At 44.6% G+C, this 12,893-nt stretch overlaps 1 protein-coding gene across 2 annotated transcripts in view; it reads right to left on the bottom strand.

Annotated features, from left to right (window-relative positions):
* IRF4 (interferon regulatory factor 4) overlaps window positions 1-12,893 on the bottom strand; it is a 96,345-nt gene that overhangs the window by 48,660 nt on the left and 34,792 nt on the right. For both annotated transcript variants that reach the window (XM_086965051.1, XM_086965052.1), the window contains exons 3-4: window positions 12,262-12,448; window positions 6,309-6,400 (exon numbers count right to left, since the gene is read on the bottom strand). In XM_086965051.1, coding sequence (XP_086821177.1) covers window positions 6,309-6,400; window positions 12,262-12,448 — 279 coding nt within the window. The remainder of the gene's footprint in view (window positions 1-6,308; window positions 6,401-12,261; window positions 12,449-12,893) is intronic.

Here is a 12,893-nt window from a genome sequence, read left to right as displayed (position 1 = left end):
CACATCAGCGAACTCTGGCCTCAGAGAACAGCATGCTGCATTTTGGAGCAGGGGCTAATAATACAAAACCTTTTGATCGGACCGGGCGGGCATCATTGCAATATAAAATGCTCCTTGGGCCTGAAAGTCTACAAAGATTCATCGGTATACACAGAGTAAGAACCCGGCAAACAGCAACTGAATCGTCAAGAGCAGCATTATACAGGGCCACTGCTATCATGTAATTATGCGGCCGCGTGTTTTTTTTCGCTTAAGTATGCATTTGCCGCATCTGCCACATAATCCATCGTCTTCTGCATAATCTTCTGATTGTAATAAAAAAAAGGTTCATTTCTATCTCAAAGGGTTCAAAAGTTACTAAAGACCCAGCAACACGTGCTGCCCCTCAGTGGAAGGCCCTCTGTAAAGCTTGATTGGTCACCATTCTGTTGCTTATTGCTATAGTTTTGTGTTAAACCGGGGCTAATGAGGGTCAAGCAATGCCCAGGAAGTGTTAACAAGTGCAAAGATGACAAAAACATGCAGTAATACGATCGTAAAATGTGCCACATTAAACCACATCATTTGCGTTTTCTTGCCGCAAAATGTGGTCCTTCCCTGCCGCATAATTCCAGTGGCCCTTATTATACATTGCATCACAGGCTTTTTAGGGGGACCATGGGCATAGCTGCCTTTGGTGTAGTGACAGGGGTGCCCATGGGCTTGAGCGGCCTATGCCCTGATAGTTCTTCACTTTTACTGCCCACTTGCAGCCAAATGGGTAGTTTCCCTTGCTTGCACCAGGACCATTGGCAGCATTACTGATGGCGTCATGCAGCTCGTCTCTATTTTTTAGACACCACATACATATTTGTTGCTGTCCTCTCCGCTGTCTTGACGGAGTAGGGTCCTCAGACATGCCCCCTCCTTGTGTGCTGCTTTTGCGTCCACGTAAGTTTTTCGCACTTAAGTTGCTTGCTTCTGGTTCCAAGCAGCTTCACCTAAAAGCGGCTTTGGAATTTGTAAGTGAACTTCCTGACTGTGAGTGCGTACAGAGGTGGATATTTAGGTTTAGCGTTGGGCCTGGGACCGGTTGGTTAACTGTTCTGCATTAAATGGTTCTAAAAATCGTAATGAGCTCTTGAAGGCAGTAAGGAATGGCATGGCCGAGGGGGCCGCCGTGTCTACAGTCTACGCACTTAGGGACAGAGGTGGGCTGATCTATTTCCAAATGCATCGTGCGTCACGTACATCGACTGGGCTATAGGCGTTTTGGGGCTGGCCCGAGTCCGAGTCAAGCATATATGTCAGGCATGACTCCCTACTTTGGTTTCCTATGCGGTCTGAGACTGAGGTCTGGGGACAGAAGTGAGTCCGAGGGTGGCACGGGGTCGGGGAGCACTAGAATGGATAGATTAGGTCCTGGGTGTGTCTGGCAGGTCGGTCGGCAGTCCGAGAATGGATTTGAGGCTGTGGTTACCATGGATGGACTGGAGGTCAGAGTTCAGATCCTCTCAGATCAGGGCAGGGGCAGGGCATATTTGAGAACATCACAGACATGCATTGCAGATTCTGGGAGCATCTCTCCCACACGGTGTTTTGGAAGACCTCGCCTGCAGGTAGTGGCCCGAATGTTCTCCTTTCGTATTCCACCAGTCCCACGTACATGGATGAGAACAGGTTATAATGTACGGCAGGTTCCTATGAAGCTCTGTTTGATAATGGCCTCCATTTATGTGCAACCCGGCTCTATTAAAGTTATTTTTAAACACACGTAAAGGGCGGAGCTCGGTGACCCGCAGCATCAACAAACATACATCATTGTGACGTTGACAGTTTTCCTAAATACACAGGAGAAAATAAAGGGCATTGCAGTTGAATTAAAACAGAAAGAAAATTATATACACCCCTACCCCCATTGTACAGTCTACCTACCATACAAGGGCTCTATTAAAGTTTGCCGTGATGAATTCTGTGGTGAGATGGTGGTGCTCTCCTTATTGGTCTTTTTGAGGGTCTCTTCGTTCACGAAGACTCTCACATGCCTGTTTCTTCGCTTTCTCAAAGGACATTTCACTCACTGGTGATACGTGCGGCTTCCAGTATCTACAGCTCTTTCATCTTCAACTCAACATGCGAACGTGGAAGTGGAAGTGGATGTGTTTGTCTTGGTTTTGAAATAGGGTTAGGGAGACTAGATTTCTCTGGTTGTTTGTGGGGGTGAGGGTGCTGGTTATCATTGAGTTCAAAGGATTTTTCCAATCTTAAAAAGGCAACTTGTAGCACTTGTAGGTAGCACTGGGCAATGTTGAGGTCTGCACTAAAACTGGTTTCACTTCAGGAAGACTGATTTTTACACTTAGAAGGTTGCAGATTTATCTGCCCAGCTCCTCCTTTTCCCCTTGCCCATCCTGGCTAGATTTAAGTCTGGAAGGGACTGTTAACGTGTTAATATGCAGAGTTGGTATTAAGATTTGTTTCTTTGCTTATCCGAGTCTTTAGAAATGTTTTTTGAACGGTTTACAAGAGCTCGCCTTTAATCTCTGTATCTTGTCCATCTATACTAGACGGGACAGGAAATCTTGCAAACAGTTTCGTTCCTGCGCTTTAGGTTGGGAATTTTCTGAGTAGTGTGCCTACTTGAAAACACTACCTATGTAATAGGGCTCCCGGTTTTCCGTTTTTACGGATTTTTACATATAAATACAGACGGAAAACAAGTTTTCCTTTATCTGTATTTATATGTAAAAAAACGGGAAAATACTAGTATATTTTGCTGTGCTGCCGTCTGGTGTCTCACCTTCCTTAGAGGCTTAAGAGGTGACAGCTTCCCCAGCTTCCCGTGTGCACACAGAGCTGCCAGCCGCACCCAAGTACTTCACAGGTCTTTGAAAGACCATTTATTTGTTAATGAGGCTGCTTGGTTATTTCACCCCTTTTAGAGCCCCTGCCAGAGTCAGATTAGGACGGACTTCATAGCTGCCAAGGTTTCAGATTGCTATGTAAATAAGAGTGACATTTCAACTACCATGACTGATACTTTCACAAGCAAAATAAAGCAACGCATAATAGGGAGACAGGATATAAGTATCAGAATTTACATCCATTTAAGCAACTAGAAAAAGAAGATTTTAAAATTGCAGCAGAGCACCAGAAATTGAAGGGCACTTCCCTTGTAACCTTACCGTACTGTTAAGGTCGGCGGGACGGCCCGGTTCCTCTAGAACACGGGTACTCATAGTACGGCCTGGCAAGCCTTCCCTGGCGGCCCGGGGACCTTCCAGTCATCGCACCAGTGTTTAAAAAAAATAAATTAAAGACTGACATATGAATATGGAGTTAACTGCATTTGGGATTGGTTAAAAGGGATTGTTCTATATACAGCCATGCGTTGATTTCTCGAACAGAAGTTTTCAAATACATTTTCCACATTGCTTTGCAGAGACCTCTAACCTGTCCCCATAGCCATTGATCAACATCGACATCGCAGTTTCATAACGAGCCCACAAGAACTGTCTAACTGTGAAAACAGTTTATGAATTGCAACGTTTAGTCAACCATACACTGTCAGCTAAAATAATTCACCATCATCTTGTGCATAAGGCAACTTTATGTCTACCTTACACCTTACAAATAAGATCGGGTGTCACACAGAACATTTTGCCCTGTCAAAGGTTATTAATGGATTCTAACAATGTCAGGATGGAGCTGAACATTTTTTTTTAAAGACTGTCTGCAACCAGAGCGGAGCGCGACTCTGGGAGACTCTGCTGCTCTGTGGGGGCCAAAGAAGAGGTGTAATACAAAAGCCCCATTAACATGCAAATGGTCTTTTAAAGACCTGTGAAGTGCTCGGGCGGCTGTGTGTGCATGCTGGGAAGCAGCCTGGGCTGACACACAGGCAGGGTGAGATAACAGAGGGAGGTAGAGGGAGGGAGACAGAGGGAAAGGGAGTGAGGGGAGGGGAGTGAGGGAAGGGGAGTGAGGGAAGGAGTGAGGCAAGGTGAGGGAGGGAGTGAGAGAAGGGGAGTGACGGAGGGAGTGAGGGAAGGGGAGTGAGGGGAGGGGAGGGAGAGAAGGGGAGTGAGGGAGGGGAGTGAGTGAATGGGAGGAAGGGAAGCTTACAGAAGCTGGTACTTACTTGGGCCGGGGCCGGAAGCAGAGTCCCAACTTGTAGTGTGGCGAGGACGGCTCCATTAATTACTAAAGCAGCATCTCTCTGCAAGGCAGTGGCTGCAAGCTCATGAATTCAGCTGCGAGCCACCGTAGGCTACCATAATTCGGGGGTTTGTCAAGGCGTATCAGTGATAGGATCCCTCTAGGCTTGCGTCAGTCCAGTGAGTAGTCCCAGGCGCAGCACGGCCGTCCAGTGACACACAGACCCAGGGCTAATGAACGCGCGCTGGGTCTGCATCAATCTCAACGGACGCTGTGGTTATTCACTGAACTCAGCTCTGCACGTTTGTATCATGGGAATTCAAGCCAATAGGCTTAAATCTTTTAAACAGAAACAAAGAGTGGGGGTTAAGTTCTACCCAAAAGCAATCTTCCTTTCTCCCCAAGCAGGAATCTAATGACCCAACATGACCTGTGTTGTGCCTGCCTCCAGGCCTTCGACAGAGATCACAGATTGGGGTTTATTTACAAGCTCCTCGCGTTGCATTGTCAATTTAAATAAATGTGGAAAAATACTAGCTGTAGCGTCATCTTTTGCTTGTGGCAAAAATAAATGTGGATAAATACAGAAAAAATCGCCGAAAAATAAATATGGATAAATACAGACGGAAATGGCAAAAAAATAAATACCATAAAACCGGGAGCCCTACTATGTAACAACCTGCATGTCTGTTGCTTTTCGCTAGGCTACAAGTCTGCAGTGCATTGAGTGTTGGCTAGATATTTATTTGTGCCTATGCCAGTGCTGCCAACTGGGGATTCTCCTGAACCTTGGATGAATAATTAATAGTTAAAATATTTTGTTACTTTTTACTGCACAGCCTTTTAACTGCAGGGCATCGACAGGAAGGAAGGTTACCGTTAAACCTGTAGAAAAGCAATCAGCCTCATTAAGAGACCTGCATTGTATTCTCAGTTTCCCACTAACTGTTCAGGCAGTTGGTGCAAATTAACATTCTGCCACGAACTAGGAATAGTTCTCAACATCTATTGGCCCTTAGTTGCATTGCCCTGATCCCTTCAGAACAGCCCTGGTCTTGGGGTGTAGGGCGGGTTCATGCTGTCTCATATACTGTATGGGTTCATGCTGTCTCATATATATAGTCCCGGGGCAGGAGACATGCTCTCACATATTTCACCCATGCATTCGCACCCTCTTCTTGCCTGATGGTCCTTCTTCCTGAAGGACTGCGAGTGCGCACCCCCCTTCTCACGAGTGTGTCTCAAGCCCCGGGCCCGCACCCTCCCTGATTCGGTCACAGACCAGCGCCCCGGGATGTTTTTCTCCTAAGCGCTGCAGGAGTCTGTTATGAAGCTCTGTGGTTATACTGAATAAGCAGCTACCTATGTTATATGACAGCTCTTTAATAAATACCTGCACTTTCACAATTGCTTTATTAACCTTCCTGCTTTCTCAAATTTGCTTGAAAATGCTCCATTTTTCCACTATTTTTTCAAAATTTTCTCGGGGGGAAATCCCCCCGAACCCTCCTTAAGGGGTTCGGGCTCGCTCGCTACGCTCGCTCGCTACGGTGCAGTATGATTATCACTTTCCGCCCCACCACTTTCAAATGTCACCAGCCGCCACTGGCGCTTGTTACCCCTGCGGGTGCACACGTGGGCACTAGAACATCCCAGAGAGAAATACAGCTCCCTCCCACAAGGTTAGGACTGGAGCTGTGCTTCCGTAGAGCTGCAGACACTTTAAACAGGCCTATTTCAAAGTGGAATACTCTGCTAAAACAGTTTCCATTGATTTAAGGCTGAAAATGAATGATTATTTGTAAAATAAAGTGCCGCAAAAATGCCGCTAAATTTCAATATTTGTGCCGCTAAATTTCCATTTTTGTGCCGCTAAATTTGCTAATCCATGCCGCTATATCCTGGGGGGTCTGTAATGCCACTGTATGTACGCTATAAGAACCGGCCGTGTTTTCACGCTAGATCCTTCCAGAATGATTACAAGAGGGCTGCGTTTGACTGGAGAAGTGGGGGAGATGACACTGCTGTGGTATTCACTTGAAAGAGACTAAACACCTTCCTCTTTAAGGTGCATCACCTCGTAGCAGCTCTAGCCACAGAACAGGAAGCAGCCGTGCACGCGCAGGGTCTCATTCAAGCGAAGCAGAGTGCAGAAAAGCGCGGGAACTCACCGGAGGCTGCAGAGAAGTGTAAGGAGATGACGGCACCGTGTACGGGTGGTTCATAATTAGATGCGGCTCGTCCGTGCTGGGTTGTTTTCCTCCTGTAAATAAAAAAGCAGTACGAAATAAGGAGATAACAGCAAAATAACTTCTTTTTATAACGCAATTAATTCAGAAGTGCCGCAAAATCAACTGTTGCGCTACTTAACTAAAAGGTAGGATAGCTAAGTTGAATAAGTGGCTGCTGCAGAGACCTGGGTATATTATAGGTCATTTGGTTTAAATCCTAGCAAGGCTGCCTCTGCATTTCATCTTTCTGTTGTGGATAAAATGTGGATAACTAAGAAATGAGCTAATACTTCATATGCCAGCACCATAAGCATATTCCTGTCTTGTGGAAGGTGTTGTGTAAATGACCAGTGGTACCTACTGTATCAACCTCAGAAGGATGGAAGGCTCTTAAGGTTCTGCCGTCAGATTCAAAATGTGACGAGTGGTTACAGATATATGTGTTTCTGAAAGGGGCTCATTAAACCAGTAAGGAGGTTTGCCCGATACAATTTTGTAAACAATTTGAGACATGTTTCCTGTCACAGACAAGGAAGCAGGGAGCTTTCAGGAGTTCATGTTGTCAGTGTTACTGTTGCTTCTTGAACATGAGTAACACTGACTGCAGTGACTGCCAGATAACACTATTTTTTGCTAGATTTCTCTTTTTTTGATAACCACAAAGCCTGAAGAAAGTAGTTCTGCACAAACAACGCCCTGCCACATACCAGCAGACCACAATGACAGCAGGATGTATAACACACTTCAATTAAATAGTAAAAGTAACTCAAAAGATGAATTGAGTGCTAAGAGGCCAGATGGCAGGAAACTACGAGCTGAGAGACGGTGGCACCGCAGTTAACTAGAGGCAAAGTTGAGAGAAAGTCAGATAAAGCAGAAACAGGAAAGACAGTCCTAGGAGACGCACACAAGTAGGCCATCAGAAACTATTAAGGACTGCTAGAAACAAGCGGGCTCAAGACTTTCACACTAGTGTGTGCCAACATCAGTGCAAGGTTTTTGGCATCTCTGGTTACTGAGAATGTCTCCCAGAAGAAGATGGGCTGCTGAACGCTTGCCTCAAACGAAGATGTCTCCTTGCATGCCCTTCATCCAGTTGAGACTGCACTCACTCATGTTGTTAATAAAAAATAAATTTTAAAAAAAGTGGGTTCTTCACAAACTACCGACAGTAGTAAATCAAAGTGGACTGCAGAATATCTCCTTTTTATCTGGCAGACATGGACTCACTATATCCTACCAAAAACCTACATTACCAGCCAGAACACTTTGGTCTCACCTAAACCACCTTGTCCAGCGTCCATATTCTAAGCTTTTTACCTTGTAAACCTACATTTGAGCCAGGACACCCAAGATCCTGTCTCAAATGTACGGCTAGTTGTGCTCGTGCATGAATTGAACAGGCGGTGGGGAGACAAGCCTTAAACATAATTCTAGCTGTGAGATTACATCCCCTCCCTCTTAAAGATCTGTATCCAACCGGGAAAGTAAGGTCAGCCATTACGGAGTGCCGCCTTTGCAACTACAAATGCGAGTCTTTGGGCCACATTTTACTCTGCTGCCAGGCCCTGTGTCTAGCCCGCAGACTTTACCTTAAATCCAATTCTCCTCCAACTGGGCACTCGCACGGCACAGGGGGCAGTCCTTTGCCTTTACACGTTGGACACAGTGAAGCACATGGCCAACTTTGGTAGATTTGTCCACCTCACTCGCTTAAAACTGATGGACACCTCGCCCTAGGCCGCTAGGCAGGCCCTGCCGGGACTGCAGTTCGGCCCCCTTCTCAAAATAGACTGATTTAATACAAAAGACTGATCAACACTTGGCTGTTTTTACCCAACAAAGCAAAGAGAATCTTAACATTGTATTGTACATACACTTGCTTTTTAATTATTTTTAGATTTTATACCGTCTTTATATAAATTGTATTTTTTTGTAATGGTTTTAAGTAACCACACTAATAAAGAATTCATTCATTCATAAATTGAACAAAGATGGTGCCTACGACCAGCCCTTCAACTGACGACCAACAGGTTCAGAGATCACTCCTGAAGCACAGGTGGCTGCAGGGCCGGACGGACTACCGGGCAGTTTGGAATGCTGCCAAGCTGTGGGCTGATTTCACTGCGGTGGGGGCTGATTTCGTTCATGGAGAACCACTTGTGCTTCGAAATAATTAAAGGAAAACGAATTTCGTTTAGCACACACAGGTCTCCATGAACGAAATCAGCCCCCAGCTCACCAGCATTCCAAACTGCCCGGTAGCCAGTCCGGCCCTGGGTGGCTGATGAAAATAGCAACCTTTCTTTCAGATAACCGAAAGGCAAACACTGATGTTTTGGAAGTTTTTTATGCTGGTAAAATTGCTCAATATTTCCGAGAAAGTGAAGGTGCTCTGAATTGGACTTATGAATAAACTAAAATGCTGCATATCACAAATGTCATAATGTATCAGTAATTGGATGCAAACTTGGAATTAAGAAACCAGAGTTTACTGTTGTGATTTACACAACATTAGTCATCTGAAAGAAAAATGCAGATAAATGAAAAAAAAATAAAGGTTGCCCCCCCCCCGACCGATTTCCAATAATTGTCATCCTGATGTCAGATAATCAGCACAGTTTTCACCAATAAGATAAAGTCAGTCGAACACAGGCACACATATGGTGACAATCACATAGAGATGCTGCAACATGCACCTCCAGACAACAAATGGCATCAGATTTCACGCGAAACATACAGACCAGGAAGGGTTTAAGTGGGTGACAGGCAGATTTGCACATTTAGCAAAACAGGACACACATTGGCCAAAATGTTGTAATCTCTCTGGAAGCCTCTGCAACCCATTACATGGAAAAGAAGAAATTGAGAATCAGCAGACTGTGATAAATAGTTGAGACTGGAACAAAATAGTGAAAAGTAGTGGCCAGACAGGCAACATTATGGTGATGTGAAAGAAAGAATTTATTTCATAAGGACTCTTGGAAGCTTGAAGCATCATCATATCGATGTGTGGGCAAGGGATATCGGAAATGGCCAGGACAACGAAGAAAGGTTCCTAGAATTGATAATAAGGTGGTCCAAGTGAGGCCTGGAAAGAACCTTATTACTCTCATCCAGACAATATTATTTATTTGGTCTCTTATTTTGTTTGGGATATATACAAGCGGCAGAGCAGTGCATTCAGAAAGTGCTAACAGAAAATGTGCATTACAAAGAAGACAGGCGGGGTAAGGTGAGGCTTATTGTTTATGAGGAGGGGGATAGCACTCCTTCCAAGGGTGGGCTTAGGAGCTTGAAAACTCTTCAGTTCAGATGGGTATCAGCCTGTTTGGTCTCAGTGGTGTAGCCAGAGATTTTCAATGTGTATGCTGGAACCACATACTCTGTCCTTGCATCCTCCACCTCTTTGGCACTCTACCTTACCTTTTGTCAACACGTCCCCTACCCATTTGATACCCCGCAGTCTTGTTTGACACCGACACTTCATCCCCAGCGCTTGCAAATCTTGTTATTAAGCCATTCTCAGTCATGGGTTGTACATAGCACATCTTGGAGTCACAGGACTCCAACCTTGTGGTGCTCATTCCAGAGGCTCACACTGCAGACCTTCTTCACTGTTAAGACAAAGTCTTTGCGGCCAAAGGTTTAGAAAAGTACCCTTTATTAAAAAAAAAACCTCAACTACACTATTGCCTGGCAATGGCCTAGATGGTGCCAAAAAAGGTGCATCTTAAGTTCCTTATAGTGTTGCCGAAGGGATAAACGCAAGTCTTTTAGGAGTTCGGTACCATTCCAGAATCTTAGGAACTGACAGAAAAGACTTGGGGGAACAATCTAGTTTCCAAGCGAGGGGATAGTGAGCTTATAGGTATAATACGGTAGTAGTTTGTCATCAATGCCATGTGGATAATGCAGGAGCAATAGAAGAGGATGCAAGCTGGAAAGGAAACCCAGTCAAGAGAGAATTATGGGGTAATAAAGATGCTATCTTTTACAAGATGTTTGGCTTCCTGTGGCATTTCTTTGAGGAACATCATGGAGACTTGTAAAAGGAGACATGTCGAGGGTTTGGAAGGTGGCCGGGTAGTTATTTACCAAGCTTACAGCCTTAATTTGCAGAGAAGGGAAAATCAGAAGCAAACAGTGTTCTTTTTGGTTAACCTGGCATTGAACTTGAGGAGGCTGTTTATGAAGCACCCTTGGCATTTGGTGCAGGAGCTAGCATGATGGGAAAAGCCTAGGTTTATTGCAGACAGCTCTAAGTCTAAATGTGGGCAGTGAATAATCGCTTCCTAAAACTGCTTCTGGTCACGTTCATTGGAAGCAACATCAGCAAGGACATGGCAGGAGCAGTCTTCTTTGCCTGCCCACCCTCTTTAGTCCACACTCCTCACTGCAGTGCTCAAGGACCTCATCCTCCATGGGCTTTTCTGTTTCAAATCACTTTGCGGGGCTGCAGCTCTTTGTGCTCCTCTGCTATCAGAAGGTCTAACTCAATCTTCTGCTGTATTTTCAAACCCACAATGTTAGAAAAAATGAATTAGCTGTGGTAACCTTTCCAGTACAACACATTACCATGGGCTGATGAGCAAGTCTTTCAAACAAAATCCTTTGAGCCACATGTACCTGTCATCTGTGGCCATTCTTGATGGATGCAAGTATGGGGAAAGAATGTGGTCAAACGGCTAGGGCGGTCGACCTCGGAGCTGAGGAACCGGGTTCGAGTCTCAGCAGGGACACTCAACATTCGGTGATTCTGGGTAAATCACGTAATCTCCCCGTGCCTAACAAAAATGTATGTGTCCATCTGTAACGTCATTTGTATTCATGTAAAGAACTCTGACACCTTCGGGTCTAGTTCGTGCTATATTAAACTCCACAGAAAAAAGTTGCCCATTTCAGGGTTTGTCTTTGCACTGAAACAGGATGTCGAACTAACAGCCTGATTCATCAAGGTGAGTATTTGCTATTCCTTAATAGCGATTATTAAGGAATCGCTATTAAGGAATAGCAAAATGCTATTCACCAAGAAATCGCTAAATAAATTGCGATTTCTAATTATTCCTTAATTGCGATTAGCAAATTGCTAATCGCAATTAAGGAATATCTCCCCATTCATTCCTATGGGCCCAAAGGCCCATAGGAATGAATAGGAAGACATTTCAATGTGCGAATCACAATTAGCGATTCGCATATTGAAATTGCGATTTCAAGGGTGCAGGGGTGTCCAAAGGACACCCTGTAGCACCCCTGAAATGTATGCTACATTGGTGTTGCGCACACACATGTCCCAAGGACATGTGTGTGTATAAAATGAAACTTAGAAAAATGCATTTAAATGCATTTTTCTAAGTTTCCGCTATTTACCACGAGGTTTGACCTCCCGGTAAATAGCGGGAAATTTTAGCGAATTCGCAATTTAAAAATGATTCAAGAATAGCATTTAAGGAATCTCTAATAGAGATTCCTTAAATGCTGTTCCACGCAAATATGCGAATTCTTAAATATCGATTTTTGCATTTGGGATGATGAATCCCAAATGCAAAAATACCGCTCGCAAAGGGCCAGATTCTCAGAATCTGGCCCTTTGCGACCGGATTTAACAATGATGAATCAGGCTGTAAATCCCCTGTCTTTCTGTAACATTTGGCTTACATGTGTGTTTCAAGTTGTTGATGAGTTCACTCTGTATGTTGGGGGCAACTCTTCGGCATCTAAAGTGTGAGATGCTTTACCAGAATATCACCGAGCACCAAATTCTTTTCTGAAATGAAGCTTTGTGGAATATGAATCTATTCTAGATTTGAACTTCTGCAAACTAACATTTTCACACTGACATCAAATAGAAAAAAAAGAGGTCCGCTGTGGGGATTATCACTCAGTTACCTACCTTTTTTTGAGCCCTCTGGTATTATTCTGTACACCTTGTATGGATCAGAGATATCGAGCTGGCTCCTCTCGACCAGTTCTTCAAAGTCGTTGCTCTTGTTCAAAGCACAGCGCAACCTGGTTTTCCACGTTGGGGGGTCTGGTTTATCAATGCCTTCTCTGAATTTTCCTTTGAAGAGAGCCCAAGCCTGAAAGGAATTGATAAATAAAACTCAGCATTATTTTGCATAAATGCAAACTAACATATTTTGATTTTGCATACAATAATCTCTGCTGATTGGATTTTCAATCAAAACCTTCAGAACAATATCAGTGCTTCCACTCAAGATGATTTCCCTTTCACTGCTGTTAAGATGAACCCTGTTCTCACCCTAACTGCGCCTGGTATGCCCAGACGTGGGTCCTTGGCTCACTGTGCCACTGGATTGAAGCTGGCCTGGCTGATGAAGGGTGATACCCTGAAACTGTTCCTAGGTTGCTTGTGTACGGTCCAGGAAGGACCTGGCTTGGCAGTTCGGGCAGAACAGTTCCCATGAGGAACAGGGTCAAGACTGATTTGCATATGGCTGAGTCTAAACTGGATTGGCATGGTGAGTAAAAGAGCGATGGGTTTAACACAGATCTCTTGACTGG

This window comes from Lissotriton vulgaris, chromosome 4_1, assembly GCF_964263255.1.
Source record: "Lissotriton vulgaris chromosome 4_1, aLisVul1.2, whole genome shotgun sequence".
Taxonomy (NCBI): Eukaryota; Metazoa; Chordata; class Amphibia; order Caudata; family Salamandridae; genus Lissotriton; species Lissotriton vulgaris.
Note: the sequence above shows the minus strand (reverse complement) of the source record. Positions and strands in the feature narration are given on the sequence as shown.